General features: G+C 47.4%; 1 protein-coding gene and 1 long non-coding RNA gene across 2 annotated transcripts in view; one reads left to right on the top strand and one right to left on the bottom strand.

The window, feature by feature from the left end:
* Positions 1 to 13,832, bottom strand: part of LOC123368736 — a 44,939-nt gene extending 31,107 nt beyond the window's left edge. Inside the window, exon 1 of the long non-coding RNA XR_006578870.1 lies at positions 12,831 to 13,832. This is a non-coding gene — a long non-coding RNA (uncharacterized LOC123368736). The remainder of the gene's footprint in view (positions 1 to 12,830) is intronic.
* A 216-nt stretch (positions 13,833 to 14,048) lies between these two features.
* Positions 14,049 to 21,510, top strand: LOC123368731 (ribonuclease inhibitor-like). Its single transcript, XM_045013791.1, has 2 exons — positions 14,049 to 14,378; positions 21,173 to 21,510. Exons 1-2 carry the CDS (start codon positions 14,140 to 14,142, stop codon positions 21,267 to 21,269), a joined length of 336 nt encoding a protein of 111 aa, XP_044869726.1. The 5' UTR covers positions 14,049 to 14,139; the 3' UTR covers positions 21,270 to 21,510.
* The last annotated feature ends 1,490 nt before the right edge of the window (positions 21,511 to 23,000 follow it).

The raw sequence follows: 23,000 nt of genomic DNA, 5'->3' as shown, positions 1-23,000 counted from the left end.
TTGCTTAAGTGCCCCAGCCACGATCAGGGCCTGTGATCACCAGACGGTTCTGTTATAGTCTTCCAAGTTCTTTTTTAGCACATAAGCAAGGTCTTGGGCTACATGTGTTGTGTTAGTTTTATTGGGTTTTGCAAGATTTGGTGGAGATGCAGTTTTGGGAAGGAGGGACCTGTGCAAGCAGCCAGAGAGTTTGCTATCTGCCTTGCAGTCTAACTACAGTCTATTCTGGAGGCAGGTTTCTCCTTGGGAGTTTGGTGTTGGGCTGAGATCCCTGAAAGAGGAGATAGCCCTTTATGCTGTGTGACCACCTCATTCCAGGACAGACAAAGGGAAGAGGAAGGAAATATTACAGTTCCCATTTTTCAGATGAAAAGGGGTGCACAGGTAGTGTATGGGAGAGCCAGTAACTAAAAACAGATCTCCCGAGTTCTGATCCAGGGCTTTAACTGTACAACCAGGCTGTCTTGTGCAGAGAGCTGTGCTCATTCTTGTGTTTCTCAGTTTCAGAAATGTGCTTTTTTAAAATGGATATCGTCTCTTTTCTATAGTTAAGGTTTTTAAGGCAGAGCTACTTACTAATCAGAGAGCCCCTTGGGCTTTGCTTTGGACTACAGGTGCCAGAAGCCCTCATTCAGGGAAGAAACCAAGACCACAGAGGTGGACCCGGCAGCTCCTCTGAAGGGCCAGTGCCCCCTGTGACAGCATGTTAACATGTCACAGCTAATTCAGCATTAACTTGTTGCAATTGAGTGTTCTACTCAGAATGCTGCTTGAGGGCACTAGAGGATGTCGCTGGGATGATAGACAAGAGAAAATCTTTAGGGAATTTAAAAAAATGTTGTCATGGGGCATTGGTACTGAATTGCTTTGAGATTAACAAAGAGCCTAAAATTGCAGTTGCTTGGTTATGGGTTCTCCTCGTGGACATTTGCTTTGAAAGGACTGAGTAAAACACGACACAACTCTGCGCATTGAGAGACAAATGCTGGCTGTTGTGTCTGGGGTGTGTTATAGCTCTACTGATTTCTGACCCATATATGTTCATGAAACGTAAGTGTTGGATGCCATATTACAGAATCTGCTGTGTAAAGAACCACCTAGCGTTGCTAATTCTTGCCATTTTATTGCAAGGTTTAAAATACTTGGTGAGGGTTTTATTCAGCCTCAGCTCCTGGAGTCACATTATCTAAAATCTAAAAAAATATAATATCATGAGAGGCCTAACACAGCAGTGCCTGCTTCCCCTGGAGCAGGTGACAAGCAGTACCACCAACCATAAGCACACTTTGTTTCAATTTCCCATTCCCTCTGTCTCTCACCACAACCCCCTTCAACCCAGCCACTGGGGGAGAAGAAGCTCATTACAATTTAATTAATAATAGCAATAGAAATGAAATTGCTGCATGTGATGGGATGCTGTACAAAGGACACTGGCCTAATACTACACACTATGTTATCAGAAATGCCAAGCATAACCCACAGCTGTACGTGTAAATGTGGGGCTATTTTATGAATTTACCAGGAGTCTGATTAGATTTTAAAGCTGAAATGTAACAAATAGATTAGCCAATTTGATAAGTATTGTAACCAGTGTTGGAATGGAATTTAAATAGAACTTTTTTTTTCTTTTTTTTTTCTTCTTTTAAGTCTAGGGAGCATTAGCACACTAATTTTAATGGTAGATTCTTTTCAGGTCAGCTGTCACCATGGACAGTATTTCTCAGATCAGGACATGTGGGGTTCTTAACTGATCAACAGTTTATTAATTCTCCCTAAACCACTTATGTATATATGCAACATTTCATTAGTCAGGTATAGATACACAAATACTCTAGGCATGGACTGAACACAAAGAACACATGCAGTCTTCCAGGTGGTTAACATAGACCAGCAGTGGGGTCCAGCAACTATACTGAGGAACAAAACAAATCACCAACATTTCTTATTATATCTGCTTATAATCATTAGTTATAAATTCTTTATTCCCACTAACACATTTATCCGACTTTAAGTAATTCTAGTAATTCTCCAAGGAATAAGCATTCAATTGGCTTAAGACATATAGCGTATATATAAAAAAAGAACATAGAGTAATACAATCTGTGAAATTAAACATCACAGGATCTTCTCAGTTCTGGTAACCCTATAAGGGAGAGAGTTGGTCTATGGGATGGTCAAGTGCCCAGTAGTTCTTTTCAGTCCTGCAGCTTCTTCAATGAATTCAACAACCCTGGGGTCCCACACAGTGACCTCAGTCTTAATACCCTGATTGCAGGGATTGTTGTCCAGGGCTACTCTCTGATTTTCTATTGGACACTTGATTCATCAGTGCACAGAGAGAATGGCAAGTGTGGATCTCCAGTAGGTGGTGATGATGTACAACAAATCTCTCAGAAGCTTTTTTTAGTCAGAGGGATTTTATATTTCATGCATTTCAAAGAAGCCTTGTGAAATGCTAATTTCAAAGCAAGTGGCCATTGTATATAATGACTGGAGGTCAGAGACTCTACAGGCATTCCTCACTTCCTGTCATCAGAGGAAAAGCCCATGTGGGAAGAAGCTGTCAGCCTATTTTCTGACTGAAGAATCTATAAATGTGGATTCAGGGAACAATTCTTCATCACTGACTGTTTGGACTCTTACAGGGACATATACCAGATACAAAGCCGAGATCCCCAGAGATAATCTGGGGACCCTGAAAAGACTTTTAGGAAACTGGCAGTTTATTAAATCACAGCCACAATCTGGAATTACAAACTGTGACTCATCTGTTAATATATTTTACCTGCTTTAACTTCTCAGTTGCTCTCATTTCCTTTTCTTAGCCAATAAACTAACACCTAATGCAGGTTCCCCTTTTCTCTCCCAAGAACATCAGATCCATGGCCTGGAGGGCTGAGGTGCTTCTGTCACCGCCTACCCCACCAGGCCTCTATCAAGGTCTCAGAGCTCCACCATCAGTTTGTGGGTAGATAGGACTCATCTCAGAGCCGCTTGTTTTATCCTTTTATTCCCACCATCCGTGTTGTTTAGCTTTTTCCTTCTCTTCCCTCTTAATGATCAGGAGGTGCCAGTCTCCATTACACAGCCTGCAGCAGACAGGAACTGTCAGCTGCTATCAAAGATCTGCCGCCATTCACCCACTGATAGTGAAAAAAGTAATAAATCTGTCAGTGTTTTCCCACTACATCCATTTTCCTTCTCTAATCTAACAATTAAGAAACATTCTTAACTCAGTTTCCTGCATCATAATGCTCACAAACTCCTCTAGCCCCACCTCTCTCCATGACACTTTCCCCAAGGTGGATGGTGCTGCTGAGGTCACGTGTCCTGAGACGGCGTGTTGCAGAGCTATGGTGGTGGCAGACTAAAACAAAAGTACATTTTAATTCATGCTTTGATAGGGCAGGCTCCTCTCCTGACTCCATCCAGGTTCACTAGAACCCCTTGGGAATCTCAGCTGGCTGCTGTAAACTGTGCTGGGTAAGACGCTCTCTCTGGATGCTGGTCACTGCAGTGCTGGAGCTGTCATATCCCCGAAGCCACAGTCTCAGAGTAATACAAGCTCCTTTTTGGAGGAGCAGGAATGTAGCAGGGGCTCTCTGATCTGCACTGTCTCTCTCCCAGCTTCCAACTTTAAACCCTCTGTTTGTCAGGCTGCCCTTTTCAAATGTGCATTTGATTTGTAAGATTTGTAACCTGTCCTTTAAATCGGCTTCGATACCCAATGACTGGAAGTTAACTAATGTAATGCCAATATTTAAAAAGGGCTCTAGAGGTGATCCCGGCAATTACAGACCGGTAAGTCTAACGTCAGTACCAGGCAAATTAGTCGAAACAATAGTTAATAAAATTGTCAGACACATAGAAAAACATAAACTCTTGAGCAATAGTCAACATGGTTTCTGTAAAGGGAAATCGTGTCTTACTAATCTATTAGAGTTCTTTGAAGAGGTCAACAAACATGTGGACAGGGTGGATCCAGTGGACATAGTATACTTAGATTTCCAGAAAGCCTTTGACAAGGTCCCTCACCAAAGGCTGTTACATAAATTAAGCTGTTATGATATAAACGGGAAGGTCCTTTCATGGATTGAGAACTGGTTAAAAGACAGGGAACAAAGGGTAGGAATTAATGGTAAATTCTTAGAATGGAGAGGGGTAAGTAGTGGTTTTCCCCAAGGGTCAGTCCTAGGACCAATCCTATTCAATTTATTCATAAATGATCTGGAGAAAGGGGTAAACAGTGAGGTGGCAAAATTTGCAGATGATACTAAACTGCTCAAGATAGTTAAGACCAAAGCAGACTGTGAAGAACTTCAAAAAGATCTCACAAAACTAAGTGATTGGGCAACAAAATGGCAAATGAAATTTAATGTGGATAAATGTAAAGTAATGCACATTGGAAAAAATAACTCCAACTATACATACCATATGATGGGGGCTAGTTTAGCTACAACTAATCAGGAAAAAGATCTTGGAGTCATCGTGGACAGTTCTCTGAAGATGTCCACGCAGTGTGCAGAGGTGGTCAAAAAACCAAACATGTTAGGAATCATTTAAAAAGGGGAGAGAGAATAAGACTGAGAATATATTATTGCCCTTATATAAATCCATGGTACGCCCACATCTCGAATTCTGTGTACAGATGTGGTCTCCTCACCTCAAAAAAGATATACTGGCACTAGAAAAGGTTCAGAAAAGGGCAACTAAAATGATTAGGGGTTTGGAGAGGATCCCATATGAGGAAAGATTAAAGACGCTAGGACTCTTCAGCTTGGAAAAGAGGAGACTAAGGGAGGATATGATAGAGGTATATAAAATCATGAGTGATGTGGAGAAAGTGGATAAGGAAAAGTTATTTACTTATTCCCATAATACAAGAACTAGGGGTCACCAAATGAAATTAATAGGCAGCAGGTTTCAAACAAATAAAAGGAAGTTCTTCACGCGGCGCATGGTCAACTTGTGGAACTCCTTACCTGAGGAGGTTGTGAAGGCTAGGACTATAACAGCATTTAAAAGAGAACTGGATAAATTCATGGTGGTTAAGTCCATAAATGGCTATTAGCCAGAATGGGTAAGGAATGGTGTCCCTAGCCTCTGTTTGTCAGAGGATGGAGATGGATGGTAGGAGAGAGATCACCTGATCATTGCCTGTTAGATTCACTCCCTCTGGGGAACTTGGCATTGGCCACTGTCGGTAGACAGATACTGGGCTAGATGGACCTTTGGTCTGACCTGGTACAGCCGTTCTTATGTTCTTATCTCTGTAAACTTGCTGTTGCAGATTGTGCACCAGGACTCGTGGCAGGGCTGGCTCCAGGCACCAGCATTCCAAGCAGGTGCTTGGGGCGGCAATCTGCAAGGGGCAGCAGTCCCTGTGTTTTTTACCCCAATCAGCGCGCCGAATTGCCGCCGCAGATGACAGGGGCAGTCTGTGTGCCGTTAGGGCAACAGGCGCATTTCTGCAGTGGCGACAATTCAGCAGCAGCTTCTATGTTCAGCTGCCCGCGGCAGCGCAGCTTCTGTCTTCCGGCTGAAGACAGAAGCTGCCACTGAACTGCCACCGCCACGGAAACGCACATGCCACCCTAACGGCACACGGACTGCTCCCGCCGTCCACGGCGGCAATTCGTCACACTGCTTGGGGCGGCGAAAACAGTAGAGCCGGCCCTGACTCGTGGACGGACTATCCAGATCACCCCATGAAGAAGCCTCTCAAACTAGGCCCAGTCAGGGCTCTTGTTTCATTTGTTCTTAGTCCTGACTCCACACATGCTGAGCATGGGGTCCAAGGGCACTAGTAGCCATTTTAGCTGTAGCCCTTTTTGGTAGGGTCCTGTTGAGGTTGAGATTGGAGGTTCACGAGCTGGGATAAAAATAAATATTTAAGTTTGTGTGACAGGAATTTCTTAGTTTACAGTAGAAACAAATGTGTATGAGGAGGTCTTTCACCAAATCTTCGATTGAAAGCCAAACATTTTGGCCACTGAGCTACCAAATTTAGCCCTTTGACAGAACCTCTTCCACAATTTACCCGGCTCTGTGCATCTCCCTGTTGAGTACCAAATACAGTATTGATTTGATAAACAGATGTTCCAGGTGTTTGTTCCTTAGTCATAGTTCGTGACCCACCAGTTTGATAGTCCAAGTGAAGCTCATTAGCCACCACTATGCTGGTGATGGTGCTGGTGGAGAGACGGTCTCCTGTTTCGGTTCCAATATCTCAATGAAAAGTTGGTCCAATGAGCTTCTCTGTTCATCCAGCCAACTGCCAACAACTCAGGTGGTGGCAGAATGAATTCCACATTTTGTTTACAATAGTTGTAATATTCTTTATTAGTGAATGGCAGTAGTGATAAAATGCCTTGGCTGAGATCAGGGCCTCACTGTGCTAGGCACTGGACATGTTGTTATGGCAGGTGCCCCCAGGTGGTGCTGTTACAGGTGTCCAAGTTGTTTTTGTTTAAGATGTAAACAAGCTTTTAGTCTTGGGGAGACATTCAGTGTTTCGGTTATGCAGGATTTTGTGTAAAGGCAGCTTTGGGAGAGAGGGAGCTGCAGGAGCAGCAGAAAAGTTACAGGGACACTTAGAATGTACCCAGACTCCTTGTCACTGATTTCTCCTCTGATCTGCAAGGCCCTGGACACTTAGTACCACTCAGCAGAGGGGCAAGACTGAAGTCAGAATTGGACACTGGTGTCAGAAGGAGCAACAATACATATAAACAGTCTCTTCCCTGAAGATCTTACAGTCTAAATTAAATGGCAAAACACTTCATTAACACAGAGTGATGGTTGCCCGGTGATAGCTCGTGCCCTTCCAGAATGTGAAGTTCAGCAAAAATCAATTTTTTGAAAATAAGGAAATACAGAGTAAGGTAAATGTTCACACATCCTTAACTGTTTCCCTCCACCCTCCACCTCCAGGGCTGGCAATACTGGCAATGCATTTATGGTGTTAAGTGTAGCTGTATTGAATGATGGATGAATAAATCGGAGCATCTTGGGAGAGCTGGGGTTGTGATATGAGGGGGTTTGGGTTTGAATTCCTTTGTGCTTTATCAAAGGAAAGAGATGTCTATGTACCTTGAGGTTCCAGTCTGGCATCATTTCAGTTCAGAACTGAGTAGGTTGTGTCGGTAGCAGGGCACTGGGATCTTCTTTCCATGGGTATTGTCAGTAGTGAGGTCGGGAATGTGAGTGCAATCTGTAGACTGAATGATGGGTAGGGGAAGGTATAGTGTTAGGGTGTATCCTGTGTGCAAGTGTGAAGGGATTATAAAAGGATATGAACTGGTTAAACTTTACAAGTGTGGTATTCTGTCAGGACAGTATGCCCATTGTTTGAGTGTAAGGCAAGTGCAGGTAGAGTCTCTGCATCACGGTGAAAAGGCAGAATGCAAGTATGTGTGTTATGGGCATATTAGGCCATTGCTTAAAGAGGTCAGAGTTAAGGTTTTTACCTTAACTTTGTGTTTCCTGTTTTCAGAATTTTGAATTTGGCTGAACTCAGCCTTCTGGAAGGGCGCGAGCTATCACCAGGCAGCGTTAACTCTGCGTTATCTAAGTTACTTACAACTTGATTTACCAGTTTTTTAAACAGAGAAATGTTTGGTAGGAGTTAGCCATCATTTAACCAACTGTGGCTGTCACTTAGGTTTGCAGCTGCCATGTTACTGTGGTTAGGTAATAATCAAAAGACCTAGCTTTTTTTATAGTACTTTTCCTCAGTAGCTCTCAAAGATCTTTACAGCATTTATCCCCATTTCACAGATGGGAAATTGAGGCACAGAGAGATGAAATGGTAAGCCAAGGTCACTCAGTGCCAGTGGCAGAGCTAGGAATAGTCCCAATCCAGTGGTCTTTCCACAAGGCCACAGTGCTCCTCTGCCTCCTGTACATTTTGTTACAGTGGAAAGGCGATAAGGGTCATGCTTTGACATGTTTGCAGTATGCTGCTAACAAGGCTAGTGAGAGAAATATCATCCATGGTCCATGTCCCAAAACCTTAAAAGTGTTATTATATGGCTGTTACATAACTTCAAGCATGTGAGAGAAGACTGTTGTGTCTCTCACCTTCTCCGCCCTCTGCAGAACCATTCCCTGCAACATGTAGCCCCTGCACCAATATTTCCAGCTCATCCTTCTCCTTCCCATCCCATTAGGCCATTGATTGACACTGTAGAAGCCATTAACGTGTAAGAAGTTGATCCTTGCTGTCTCCTGCCCTATGCTGCTGCATGCACATACCACATGTCCCATAGTATCCTCCTGTGATGGACTAGGGCTAGATCTGTACAATTTATGAATTCTGCTTGATATTCTGAAGCTGATTATGCAAACCTGCTGTATTATGAATGTCTCACAAGTGGAGCCAGTACTGCTGACAGGCCCTGGAGCACATATGCACCCAACAGATGCATTAAGAAGGTGATTAGGACTTAATGACCCTATTCAGGTGTAAACATCTAGGATAATGAGTGAGCTGCATCCTTAGAAAACATTAGAATATTCTGCTCCGCTCAGGTGACATTTCTCCAAAATAACCAGTGAAACCTCAACAGAGGCAGATTTTTCCCAAATGTTTAAATTTCATTCTGAGATTTCTGCCTCAGGTGGGTTTCAAACTTCAGCCTTACAGGCTCAGGCCGTGGCTACACTCAAAACTTCAAAGCGCTGCTGCGGGAGCTCTCCCAGTGCTGCAGGTGCTCCACCTCCACGAGGGGATTAGCTTAACTTTCACACCCCTGAGCAAGAAAGTTGCAGTGCTATAAAGCGCCAGTGTAGCCAAGCCCTGAGAGAAGCATTAAGTGCTCCATTAATTTCAATGAGATGTTCTCCCCATGGAGATGAATGCAGCCTGAAACAATGGCTCTGAGATGTGTGAACTGCTCCATTCATGTCAGTGAGTCTCCCTTCCTTCCTCCCCCGCCATGCTAGATAATTTCTGAAATGGGTCAAGTGCAGTACTGGGTTTACAATGGCACCAGGCCCACACTGGGAAGGGGCCTATTATGGACCCGTCTAACCCATCCACACTACCGGGTCTGGTCCCTTGTCCTGGGGCAGTCCAGTGCCCAGGCCTTGCTCTGTGAGCAGCTCCCAGTGAGCAGGTCCCACTTGCTGGCCAGCAGCTGGGCTCCGACATATTGGCTGAGCAGGGCTGCTGGCCACGCGGCCAGTGGGCACGGCTGGGCAGGGCAAGCTCGTGGCTGTCGTGTTCCAGGGTCTGCCTCACTCCCAAGTGTGGCTCTGGCTCTGAACACTGCTGCCTGGGACATGTGGGGCCCCACCCACCAACCTGGGCCCGAGCCACCTGGATCGGTGCAGAGGCTGAGTCAGTCTCGGCCAGTGGGAGTGAGCAGCACAGGGGGCTTGGCTGGACCCCACCAGGCAAGTGGGTCTTGAGGGAGCCTGGCTGGGCAGGCTCCAGTCCCGCTCTGACCTGGCTGATCACACCATCCCTGAGGGGTTGGAGCGATCCCCACCCCGGGACCCAGCCCTTAGAAATGCCACCCCTCCAAACCCTGGCTCATATGAAGGGGGTAGGGAGGGAAGTCAGACACCCAGATCCTAGCACACACAGAAGGGAAGAATGTGGGGCTGACAGGCACCCCTCCCTCTATTCTCTCCAAGCACCCTGTCACTCACCCCTGTGTGTCCTTCCCTCTCACCTGAGTCCTCCAGCCCCCTCACTTCCCCGACCACCTGTCCCCATTGATCCCACTCCCCTCAATGCAGCCCCAAATCCCTCTCACACTTATTCCCCTGACTTCTGCACCCATAAAATGCCCCTCCTTGCCAGAAGCATTCATGTAATTTATTTATTTTTACAAAAATACTTTGATTACATTTCCCCAAAATAACTCTCTCCCCAGACACACCTTTTAGCAATCTGCTATCCTACCTTTGCCAAATGTCTCCCCAAATGGGGGGGGGGGTCAAACTGACTTGGGGTCAGGATCAAGGGATGACTGACTCTTCCTTTTAACTATCCAGCTACCAACAATCCTGTTAACTCTTCTGTCCACACATGATCAGTTTAACCTATTTAAAGTGTAATTTGGAAGGGGAGGCTTCTGATACTGTAACAGAGAAGCAAAATATGTTTGAAATGAAGTTTTAATTTCATTTTCTCCAAAGGGTTGGTGGGTCCCAGACTCTGTTGGGCTAACCCTTGAGTACTGGACACCCTGGTGCAATGATCTGAGCTCTGGTTTGAACGCTCTCGATGGGAGTGTCCACACTGCAATTAAAAGCTCATGGCTGGTGTGTGACAGCTGATTTGGGCTCTCAGGCTGTTTATTTGCAGTGTAGATTTCTGGGATTGGGCTGGAGCCTGGGTTCTAGAACTTTTGAGGTCAGAGGATCCCAGAGCTCGGGTCGGGAGCCAGACCCTGGAAGTCTACACTGCAGTTAAACAGCCTAAGATCCTGATTCCTGGATCCCAAATCAGCTGTCAAGAGGCCAATCATGAGTGTCTAACTGCAGTATAGACACACCCTGTGAGCACAAAAATGCTGCTGAAATCTGTCACCTTTAAGAAAAGCTTTTTTTATACCCTGAAACTGTATCTTGGGAACAACTTGGTCAAACATCTAAAAGTTTGGCACATGTACAGAAACCCAGACACTCATGAGGCTCACCAACTTTCAAGGCAATCTGAGTAACCGTGTGGATTTTAGAACAGTTAGAAGAGTTGAATTTTAAACACAAACCTGGTTTAAACCTTAACTATAGCATCATCCTGCAATAAGAGACCAGAAAGACAAAGGATGGGGCAAGGAAATAGAATTAGTCCTATTTTTCAGATGGAAAATTGAGACCCATAAAGATAAAGTGACTTTTCTGAATTCACATGGGGGAGTGGATGGTAGAGCCAGATACTGAATGACACGTCTGAGTTCTGATCCAGGGTTTTAACTACAAGAGTCTCCTTTCTCCTGCAGAGAGCTGTACTCATTCTCTTGTGTTTGTTGATCTCAGAAGTGTGCTTTTTGGATTGGACACAGCCTCTCTTTTTTATGGGTGCAGTTTTTAAAGTGGAACTACTTAACAATCAGTATTTAAAAATTAGAACCAGTACTACTGATAGATTTTTCTGACCACGATACATATTGTGATTTGTTGAGATGTGTTAGGAAAATTCAAAAAGCTCTGACTACTGACCAGACCAGCCCCAAACAAACATTTGAAAGCTATGAAAAGGCAAAACAAAATACAGGTAGCGTTGCCTGGAGATGGAGGGTGAAGGGTGGCCATGTTCCAAATATTTTTGAAATGTCAGGTGCCATTTCCAGTATATGTGAAGGTCTTCAGACATTTCAAAGGCAAAATTCTATGCAATTAGAATAATAAGAGCATTCCTGGTGTTCATCTGGAGTTCTGCACTAGAATAACTTTCTGGTGTCTCAAATTACATATTGTTAATATAGAAGTGCATCAAAACACAAGACCCTAAATAGATATGATTATTTCCCAACAGATGCACACACAACTATATTCTCAAACCCAGCATCAACTTGAGTAGATGGGAGAATGTAGGGAGGGGCATGAGCAGCGCCAGGATTAAGTCTGCATTCAGATTTACAGTTAAATCAGGACTGAAAACCCTTTATTTTACACTTAACGTTTTGTTAGAAGAAAAATCAGGTTATTCTTGCCTCTGAGCTCAGGAACGATGGACTCTCTGTCTCCTCACTTTCTCAGGTGTGTCTCCCCCCCACCCCCGCTCTTAGTCTTAAATCTTGTGGGGTTCTTCTCTTCTGCTTCAACTTGGATGCCCTCTTCTCTTCACCCCTCCCCAAATTAGGGTTTATCCCTTCAGATTCCCAAATACACCTTTGGGGTTTTTTCTCCCCCTGTTCAACCCAATCTTAGAATCTCTCCTCCCATTGCAGGCTCCTCTTTTCCTGCCTTCAAAATACCTTGGGGTCTCTACAAACCCTTATGGACTCTGGGGGCTCCCAAAAGCATGGGGAGTCTCTCCATTGTACACATTCAGGGGCTTTTCTCTCTCCCAAATATCAGGGTTCTCATCCTGTGACACTATACACTATGGGGGAGCACCCTAGAACCCCCATATTCAGCATTTGTATATAATTGTGATATTGCATATAAAGCAGGCCATGTAAGGTATTATGGGAAAGGTTATGAACTCCTGAAACCCACTGTTCCATCTACATTTGTATATCATTAATGCATATGAAGTTATGAGAATTATGTTGTATGTTTGTCACTAAAATATGTTGTGGGTTTGGGAAGAGCCCAGATACTAGCTCCCCAGAGACAATAACCAAAGGTATACCCAACGCCCGTACAGGTGTCCAACAACCATTCACTACATTGTCCAGCAAGGGAGTTACAATTCAATGACTCACTTGCACAAAGACACACCAGGGGAATTGCTCAACCTTGCCTGGTGACTCAGCAATGCCCACCAGACACGCCTGGACTTACGTTCTCTAAGCACATGGACTAAGCCTTAGTCACTAAAGGTATAAAACAATGTGGCCCCATGCTTCGTCTTTTCTCCTCCCCCCCCCCACCTACGGTGTTAGCAACAAGGACTTTCAGAAGACTGAACACTCCAACAGAGGAGACTGGCCCAGGTTTCAAGGGTGAAACCCATGTATTATGAACTGTAACATCCAGTGGGTGAGAAAACTGCTTGCTCTAAATACTATCTAGTGTCTCACGGGTTTAAAATTTATATTATGCACTTATTTTCTTTGGTAACTAATTCTGACTTTTTGCCTATCACTTATAATAACTTAAAATCGACCTTTTGTAATCAATAAACTTAGTTCAATGTTTTTCCTTACCAGTGAGTTTGACTGAAGTGCTTGGTAAATCTGCTCAGGTTACAAAGGCTGCTGTATGTCCACTTTCCATTTAATTTCCAATTAATAAACTTGCATTTATCAAGAAAGGGTCTTGAGTAGTGCAAGACGGTACATTCCTAAAGTACAATTCTTGGAGCTGAGGGGATTTGGTTGAGTCCTTTCTCAGTGATTCATGAGTGGCTCTGGGAGCATTCACACAATCTAGCTGGATATGAGGCTCCACATGCAGTTGTGCTGAGTGGTAACAGCACCTGGAGGGGTTTGGTGCTTACCACCAGTATGGCATTATGAGAGACAACCCAGAATAGAAAGTAAAGGGGGCACAGTGGTCCCCCAGTTACAGGTAGCACCCTGGGGGTCCCATCATACCTCCCCTTTGGCCAGAGTAACAATATTTTAAGGTAAATGAGGTGATGAAGGAGGCCATGCAGGTGACAGCTCTGGTGGAAGGGGTTTCTCAAAGCGTGTGCAAGATTTAGCAGGTGGGGGTGGGATCATGCTTGGCTGTGCAGGGGGCTCATTGTGAGGCCTCAAAGGAGGACAAATGACAGCCATACTTGCGAGTGGTCCTTGAAGGCACATGGTCATAACCAGCCTGCTGCCATGGTTACTCACTCAGCTGGCTGGCAGCTCCATCAGGAGCCCAGACTCAGCAGGGGGGTTACAGAAACCAGCAGAACTTCTGCTTTTATAACCTTACCAGAGACTCTGGAACAGGCCCTGCCAACAAGGTCACACAATCACCCTCCTTTCAGGGGCTCTTCCCTCCTCAAACCCTGGGGAACCCCCTGCCAGGGGGGTCTTCTTCTCTTTGTCTCTCCCCCACTTTGATCCCTGCTCTCATAGGAAGGTGGGTGTGATGCTGCCTGTGCTGGGCCTCGCAGCTGCCTCCCCTGCCCAGGCCTGAGGCTCAGAGCTGTGGGCAGAGACAGGAGACGACTGTGTCCTGCAGGGCAGCAGAGCCAGTGCTGGGAGCATGGAGGGGCAGGATCTGAATTCTGGTTGGTCAATGAACAGGGCAAGGGGGCGGTGCTTAGGAAGGATTCTTACCCCAAACCTTATTCCTCATTGGTCAGTGGCAGACATTTGAAGTGTCTAGGCCATTCTCACTGTTGATTGGTGAAGGGCAAAGGGTGGAGTTTAGACAGGAAGTCCCACCCACTGCTGGTTCTCATTGGACAAGAGTTGGGACTTGTGACAGTCTGTAGCAGGATTTCTGGCTCTTTCTTGATGCTGATTGGTCAGGCAGAGGGGCTGGTGGGTGGGGCCACCAGTCAGAACAGCTGAGATGAGCCCCAATCACACCATGATCCTCCTTCTCTGCCTTTCTCGCTCCTGCAGCTTGTCGAAGGCCTATACGTGGGAGTTCGGTGTCACAGCCGCTGCCTGTGGGGATCTCGCCGCTGTTCTCAGAACCAGCCAGAGCCTGACAGAGCTGAACCTGGCGTATAACAAACTGGGAGATGCCGGAGTGCGGCTGCTGTGTGAGGGACTAAAACAGCCGAACTGCAAACTGCAGAAACTATAGTAAGTAACAGCCGCTCACTTTAGTCTGTGCCTGGTAACGCTGATGTTGTGAGTTAAACTCCGGGTACCAGGAAGGATCACAGCATCCTACAGTGCACGTAGTGGGCTCAGGCTTCAGCCCGTGAGGCGCAGGGACAGCAGCTGGGCAGCTGCTCTAAAGGGGCAGCTACGGATCCCCCTGACTCAGGGTAATGCTTGGGTGGTAGTAAACAGGTACAGCCCACTCTGTACCACCCACTCTCTGCTTCGCCCTGCCTCTATATAGGGGGTGTGGAGGGCAGAGTGCATAGTGGTCCACCTATCCTAGGCCGGCCTAGCATCTGGGGTAACTTAAGGCAACCCTGAAGTTCCTCTGTGTTAGACAGGAGGCCGTTTTTGTCCCCCACCTGATCAGGGCTTTGCAGAGGTGGCTTATAACCAGTTTATTCAGTCTCATCAGCACTGAGTGTGAAGTTGGTGCAGCTGAGGACAGAGTCCGGTGGTTTTTAGCAAATCCCAGGTGCAGCATGGTCTGATGTTACAGACACAATTATTTGGAGACCAAAAAAAATCCAACAACCCAATACTGCCAACATTAAGACATAAAAATCATGAGTTAGACCCCCGAAAATCATGAGACCTAAAAAAAAATCCAACTCTGGTGGGTTTTTTAGTCCACCTTTTGACTTTTAAACTCCCCTCTACTCCTTTGCCAATGTGTGAGAGATATCATCAGGTTGAAAAATCAATTTTTTATGTACAAAAAAATTCATGCCTCTCCCTGGTTGCTCCAATGGAGACTGTATTTATTTTCTCCTCATCCATCATGTAGAGGAACTTTTATCCCCTTTCCGATCACTGGATTGACTTTCTCCCTCCAAATTTATTTCCTTGGATAAAAGAAAGGCTGGATTGTAAATAGTTGAAGGACCACTGACCTCACACTCACACATACAACTTACACTACTTGTTAGGGTTGATGAGTTACAGATATATGTATTAAAGAACTAGAAACTTATTCATATAAAGAAAAAAGCCAGGGGTGCAAAACATATGGCTCATGGACCGGATCCAGCCCCTTGCTCATTTTCATTTGGCCCTTGGGCCACACACATGCAATTAGCCCGTTGCAGATGGGGGACATACCAAGGTTCGGGGCTTCCTCCCACAGTGGGGCAAGCCAGCGTTCACAGCTCCAGCCCTGTGGGGGGCGCCGAGGCTCAGGGCTTCCTGCCCGCAGGACTGGAGCTGCAAGCGCTGGCTCATCCCACCACAGGTGGGAAGCCCTGAGCCTCAGCACCCACCACCCCTGTGGGTTTGGAGCCACGAGCACCAGCTTGTCCCACCTTGTGTTTCAGGGGGGAGTCCTGAATCTCAGCTCCCCTCCCAGGGCTGGAGCTGTAAACACTGGCTCATCCCACTGCGGTGGGGAGCCCTGAGCCTCCATGCCCCCTTGGGCAGGTGAGTTGAATGTGTGTGGCCCACCGTTATTTTTTTTCAGTGGGTCAATGGCCCCTGATACAAAAGTGGTTCCCCACCCCTGGTATAAGTGATAAAGTCACAATAAATATACTATGGGATTGTTTTAGCCTTTTCCAAGAAGCAGCACTTCCCTGATACCCCAACCACCATGTCTCTGCCAGAGACTAGACAGCGCCCCCCCCATACTCCTCCTCTTCCTCCAGACCCCCCTTCAATCTGCCCCTTTCTGTTCCCCACATTGCCCTGCAGCTCATTTTCCTGCACCCCTCAATCTGCCTCCTTCACCTCCCATTGCCCTGCTCCCCCTCATTTGCGCCATCTACTTTTAGCACTGTCCTTGGAGCACCTCACAGTATCTGTGCCCTGTCTAGCCCTCAAACCACAGTGGCAGCCATTTTGCCTGTGGGCATGACTTCCATCTCATTGTAAACAGTGGGAGGTGGCAGCCAACTTTATCAAGGGCAGCCTCACTTCCACGGGCAGATGGACTATAGGGAAATGGCAGCCATATTGCTGGCTTCAGCCTCATTGGCAGTAATAGGAGATGGTGGCTATTTTGAATAAGAGAAAATTTGCACGTTTTTGCCTTTCATCATGTTTTCAGGTCAGGGTGGGGAAATGTCAGTATTGCAAACTCTAGTGATTTTAGCACAATGCTTCCATGTGGTCCAGCCACTAGAGAGGTACAGAGCCATGCTGGGTAAGAGTGGGTTACACTAGCACATCCCTTTCCTTAGACCAGGACTGTCAGGCTGTCTCGGGGGGACTTAGGAGCGTGGGCACATCCCAAGAGACACGTCACTCACCAAGGTCAATTTGCATCCTAGATCTCACATCAAAGACACTGGCATCCAATCCTATAGTAAGCTAGTGAGAGATTCATTAATAAAGGTATATCTACACAGGAATGTAAGCCCAGGATCATGCCTAACTGCCCTTGTGTCCACACATCAATTGTATTAATCTAGGACTCAAAGCTAGGATCCGGGACCCTGCAGGACTAGCGCATCCAAGCCCGCGTTAAGCTGGGACCTAGGGTCTGAGCCCTATTTCTTTCCTCTGCACGTGGCACCGGCTTTACTCAGGTCCCTCCGGATGTATCCCAGAGTTCCTTGGGGCAACTTCCTTAGTGCAGTCTGTTGCACTGTATTACAAACAGAAGAGCATTGGCCTGCTAAACCCAGGGTTGTGAGTTCAATCCTTGAGGGGGCCACTTAGGGATCTGGGGCAAAAATTGGTCCTGCTAGTGAAGGCAGGGGGCTGGACTCAATGACCTTTCAAGGTCCCTTCCAGCTGTAGGAGATTGGTATATCTCCAATTATATCACCCTTTGGAAATTGCAGCAGCTCAGATCAGCATTAACCCATTGTCTGCTGAACAGAGGTCTGCCAGCACACTGTCAGCGAGCCTGCAGGGTTTTCAGTGGAGACTGATCAGAAGAAGCTTTTCGCAAAGAGAGCTGCTTCCTGGTCCCAAGAGCACAGCCAGATTTTGGTGCACAAACAGCCCAAGGGAGGGCAGAGCTCCCAGCTCAGCACGGCTGGGGGAGGATGACCCCTAACACCCTTACTATTCCCCCTCCCTACAGGGCAGCCGCTTGGTCCCCACTCCACTCTCTGGCCCCCCTGCACTCCCTGGGGCTGTGTGTGCAGGGCGCCTGGACATCATTCACTGCCAGGGCAGCGAATGGGAGCCAGCCCCAAAGCCTCCCCGTAGCCTCCTGCTCTGGCTCTGGCTCCTCCTCGCTGCTCTGCAGAGCTTGCCTGAAGCAGGGAGCAGTGCTGACAGGTGGGAGGCAGCTCCCAGCTGCCATCAGAGGCGTTGGCTCCATGGGTGCACCAGGACTCAAGCAGCCACAGAAAAAAAATAGGTGGTGCTCAGCACCCACCAGCCATAGAGGTTCCAGGCCCTAGGGCTGGCTATTGATCACTTGCCAGGGTGGGCCCCGTTGGGGAGCATCCACTGGGAGAAATAAAGTTAGTGCCTGTGGCTGCCAGGATGTTGGGGGTCATCCCTCCCCCAGCCATGCTGAGCTGAGAGCCCTGCCACTCCCTCCCCCGTGCAAGGCAGCCTCAGGGTCCACTGTCTGTCCCTTTCTCATGGGCTCCCCCTGCCCTCCTTGGGGCTGTGTGTGCAGAGGTGTCCCGGCAGCGCGCACTGTGAGGGTGGTGAGTGGGAGCCAGCCCCAAAACATCCCCACAGACTCCCAGGGATCCCTTATTCCTGCCTCCCGGGCTGTGGTGGGATGGGGAGCACACTGCACCCCGAGCCCTGGGGATACACTTCACAGCTCCATAGCCAGCAGCAGCCAGGGTAGGTGGGGGGGTGTTTTTCCTCTGAAACCTACATTTTATGTCAAACTTCAAAATAAATAAAAACCCAACCACACAAAACTACCTTCATTGAATGGTAAAAATTAAGAATTGCAAAGTTTCATTAGAATAGTTTGGAAGCCCTGGAGACTTATGTCCTAATTATCCTCAGAACAGGAGCACATGGGCATTTTCCTGCCAGTGTGACTCAGCTTAGAGGTGGAGAGCCCAGTTCTCAGATTAGATGGCAGTTCAGTATCTTCACAAGCTACAGTCATTCTACTGAGACAGCCACCAAAAGAGCTAATTATGCAGTTTCTGTACTCGTGTGTCCTTATGGGCACCGGAAACCCATCAACAGCACCGTCACAGTTAGGAAATAGGGGGGGCGGTAAGTAGAGTGCAGCACATTCGTAGGGCTGGAGTGTTGATGCTGGAGGGGGAGCGGGCGCCAGGCACTCTGGGATAGGGTCACTTTGACTGGGGTCTGTGCGCTGCATTGTGGGTGCCAGAGTCCTAGGTTCAAGCACAAGTCAGAAAATTCTTAACTTAGAGTTAAAATGCAGAGTAGATGCTCAAGCTCAGGGTTTCCAGACACAGTTCAGGTGACTCCAGTCCCACTAACCCTAGGCTTCCATTCCTGTGTAGACATACCCCCAGAAAAAGAAATGAGTTATTAAGCGGTTAACACTGGCAAAGATACATGTACAGGGGAGTTACAGTCTATAATTTCACAAGGTAGCAGAGATGGAGGTGAACAGATCACAGAACAGAACAGTTGGGCATATTACAATTCAGCACAAATGGAGCAGAACTTTGGAAGATGTTCAGAGCAGGAATGAGGCATGTGTGGGAGTGGGACACTTACTAGTGGTAACTAAAATGAGAATAAAAATAAGAATTCCAACACTCAAAAGATGAATTTTTCCTTGTGTCCTCATTTATAGCTTCTGCTCACAGAAACCAAGTGCTCATGATGGCCATACATGGGTTCTTTCTTCATGGCGGGAAAAGAGGAATGCACTTAGAGACTGATCTTGGATCTCACACACAGTGACCATTTGCTTTCAATGTGCAGGAATTAACACCTTTCTGTTAGCTGGGCCGGATTTCCAATTAGGCACAGTAGGCACATGCCTCGTGGCACTGTCATTCTAGGGGCACCTAAAAATTCAAGCTTTGCCACTCCCGGCAGGAGGCAGGGGAGGCTGAGGGGTAGATGGCCCCACGCAGCTCGGCTGAAGCACTCCTGCCAGCAGGGAAGGCAAAGCAACCCCTTATGGCAGGGAAAGAGCTCAGCAGACCAACACAGGGGGCTGTGCCAGGCAAGTGGGTCCTGAAGGAGCCCGGCCTGGGTAGGCCCCGCTCCTGTTCCTGCTCCAGCCTGGATGATCCATGTTCCAGAGTGGCCAGAGCAATCCCCGACTGGCCCTGGCCATGCTGCCAGCTCAGCCCGACAGATACAGTCACCTCTCAGCAGGGCTGGTGAGTGTGGCTGGGGGGAAGGGTACAGGAGAGTGGGTCTCTGAGGGAGCTTGTGGAGAGGGGGCTGGGCATTGAGGGAATTGGGGGTGCTGAGCAGTGGGAGGCTTGTGGGAGGTGCTGGGCACTGGGGGGGTTGTGGGAGGTGGGGGAGGTCTTTGTGTCAGTAAGTGCTCAATAGTCACTGTGCAGTTGGGAATCCGTAGGAGGCACTGGGCAGTTGAGGTGGTGGGGCTGGGCGGTGGGCACTGAGCAGTGGGTGGTGGTGGTATCTAGGGTGCTTTGCAGTTGTGGGGGGAGCTGTAGAGATGGTATCTGGAGGGGGGAGGCGCTGAAGATGCTATGCCTAGGGGTGCATAAGGTGTAAATCCGGCTCTGTCTATTAGAGTTCTTAATTTGCATTACAGGCAGCTTCTTTCTTGTTTGATGAGTTACTTCCTTACAGAGGCACATACACTGCAAATGTTTGCTATTATGTTAGAACAGGGCACAGATAAGTGAAAACAACACATGCTGCATCCCACCAGATTTACATGAAGTTTAAATACTAAACACATTCTTATACATTGAACATCTCCTTTGAACGATACTAAAATACTAGTCAGCTGGTCTGGCTTCCAGCTATGAGTTTGTCAGTTCTTAGCTGATGCCTACAGCCTTGGCAGAATCATAGATTATTTGGGTTGAAAGGGACCTCAGGAGATCATCTAGTCCAACCCCCTGCTCAAAGTAAGACCAATCTCCAAATGGCCCCCTCAAGGATTGAATTTACAACCCTCGGTTTAGCAGACTAGTGCTCAAACCACTGAGTTATCCCTCCCTCCAGACCTGGCTCTTGGTTTAGCAGCATCACAGGCACTATGTTATGAACTGGAGCACTGACTCCTGCTCTCTGAAACTGGCTGCAGACAGACAAACCCCATTCATCTGAACTGGCTGTAAAAGTAAAGAAAGAATAAGTGACATGTTCCTGTCTTCCTGCAGCCGGGATGGAGTTTGAGCTCCCACCTGATTTCAGCAGTGTCAGGCCAAGTCTGCAGCCCCACAACAGCTGCTAAAAACTCTCCTCCTTCAAGAGCTGTGTTACTGAAGCCTGTGGGGAGGGGGCGTGAGGAGCCCCTGCAGCAATGATAGCTGAGATCAGGCTGCTTCCATGGAGGGACTGTGTGAGCTGGATTTTGCAGCCCCTGCTCCTTGTGAGCACTGAGTAGCCCCACAGTGATCAATGGGACTGTCCATGTCAGTCAGTGCTCACCGCCCTGAGCAACAGCTGCACAATCCATCCCTTTACGTGCAGAAAGGACATTGTTGTCCCTGCCCAGAGCTCACAGTGTCCGTGAGGTGTGTGTTGGGTTGGGGGGGGAGGAGCCGACCAGGCTATAGACTACACCAGTGCTTCTCCTCCCCTCCCCCAAGGGAAAGGCACCTGCTGGCAGTGAGCTCAGCTGGCAGGGCAGTGACAGTGACACAGATCCTGTGGGCTCAGGTGTTGTGTCTGCAGAGTTAACACATCCTTTTCCTTCCCTGTTTTCCCCACAGCTTGGGCACTCAGAGTGTAACTGAAGAAACACAGGCAAAGCTGGATGCTGTGAAAAACACAAAACCTGATCTGGTCATAAAGATATGGAGCCACTGAACCAGTGAGGCTCTGACCTGGCTGCCCTGCCACTAGCTGAGGGAGCAGCTTGGCAGTGGGAGAACACCTGCCCCTGTTAAAATTAAACTCTGCCAGCCCCAGGGACTCCAGCAGCAAATGTCAACATCTGTGGCAGTGGGGTGGGTAGAGATTGTCAGGGCCTATCTTCCTGCATTGAGGCAGGAGACTTAGGAGTAGGAGCTGGGTTTGCTTTATTCTCACTGTGCAAGGAGGTATTTGTTTTTGGGGAGCAGTGGGGGGGGGCAGGAGGGAGAAAGGGGATCAGGACCTAGGGGAGGGAGAGAGATGGGATTATGAAATGGAGGGGTCTGGTAACCTCACTTTTCAGTCTGTCAGTGCAGCGGGGGAGATTCAAGAACCATCCCTAGATTTGAAGGGGAACTGTCCTGTTCAGTCCTGTCCTGTTACAATGGTTCATACCGTTACTTGTATATTTACAAGGGGTTTGTAATTTTACACAACTCCACAGCTGTTAAGTCAGCATTTTCTGTATCCATCTCCAAGCGCGGTTTATCCTGGATGTGTGTTTGTGTCAGTTTTGCTGGAGTTCAATAAAGATCATGTATCAAGAAATAATTCTGCACTTCTGGAATTTGTGCTAATGCCCCCAAATTTTCCCATTCTCCAGAGCTAGGGGAGTCCTCAGGGATGTTTCACAGAGATTATCATGGTCCCAGTTTCTTATCCATTCCAGCCAACACTTTCAGATGCTTCTGCTGGCAAAATGACAGTTTGGCTGGGAAAAGGGGGAGGGGGCTGTTTTCCCCTCATTCTCTGGGAGCGCCTGGCTTTTTCCGAAAAGTGATGAGGGTGAAAACAGAGGACCCGGACAATCCAGTTGGCAGGGGAGAACAAAGGAGCAGGGCAGAGAGAAGGACGTGGCTGATCACCTGGTATTTTCAAAAGCCCTAACAGGTACCCCATGTGCCCAGACAGATGCTGCTGCTCTAGTTAAGCCAGTTGCATGACTGAGGAAGGACAAGTGAACACCCACTCCCTGGCTCATAGGGATACAACACACATGCAGGCCCCATTACACAACAATTAAGATGTCCCCAAACACACAGAGTGTGTATTTGGTTTTGGGTTTGACCAGGCAGGTGGAGGACTGGACTTTCCTTAGCTCTGTGCTAAGAAGTGTTAGAAGACTATTGAGTTTCGAAAGTAAGTTGTTCATGTGGTGGATGGGCAATGATGTAGCATGGGAACCCCTTGACCAAATGAGTCTAAATTTGAACCACAAACTCTACCCTAAACCTTCTACTGGCCTAGCAATTTCTAGGCTTAGCTATTTACACAAGTAGATTTTAAAGCACTTTCAAAACTCAGCTGTTCCTGACAACTGCAACAGATCCCGCCCCCCCGTAATTGAAAAGTGGCCTCAGAGAGAGTCCTAAACTAGTTCACACACTGTGAGTGTGGATGAAGATCCATTACATGCTCAGTGGCACCTCTACAGCTTTCTCATACAGTACAGTTGTATAAAAAGAGTTGAAAACAACACAGAAAGGTGAGATGTTGTAGAGAGAGTCCCAGGACTACTGGTGAAGTTATTGGACATAAAATCTGAGCCTCCAGTGCATGTGGAGGTGGATTTTCACAGGCTCTGTCTGCCTCCAGGTGCTTGGAATGATGATAATGCCTGGCTGAGGTGTAACTAGCAATGAGAGTGCAGAGAAGGTGTCACCTGTTTTCAAATGTTCCTCATGT

The sequence above is a fragment of the Mauremys mutica genome, chromosome 4 (genome assembly GCF_020497125.1).
Source record: "Mauremys mutica isolate MM-2020 ecotype Southern chromosome 4, ASM2049712v1, whole genome shotgun sequence".
In the NCBI taxonomy this organism is placed as follows: Eukaryota; Metazoa; Chordata; order Testudines; family Geoemydidae; genus Mauremys; species Mauremys mutica.
Note: the sequence above shows the minus strand (reverse complement) of the source record. Positions and strands in the feature narration are given on the sequence as shown.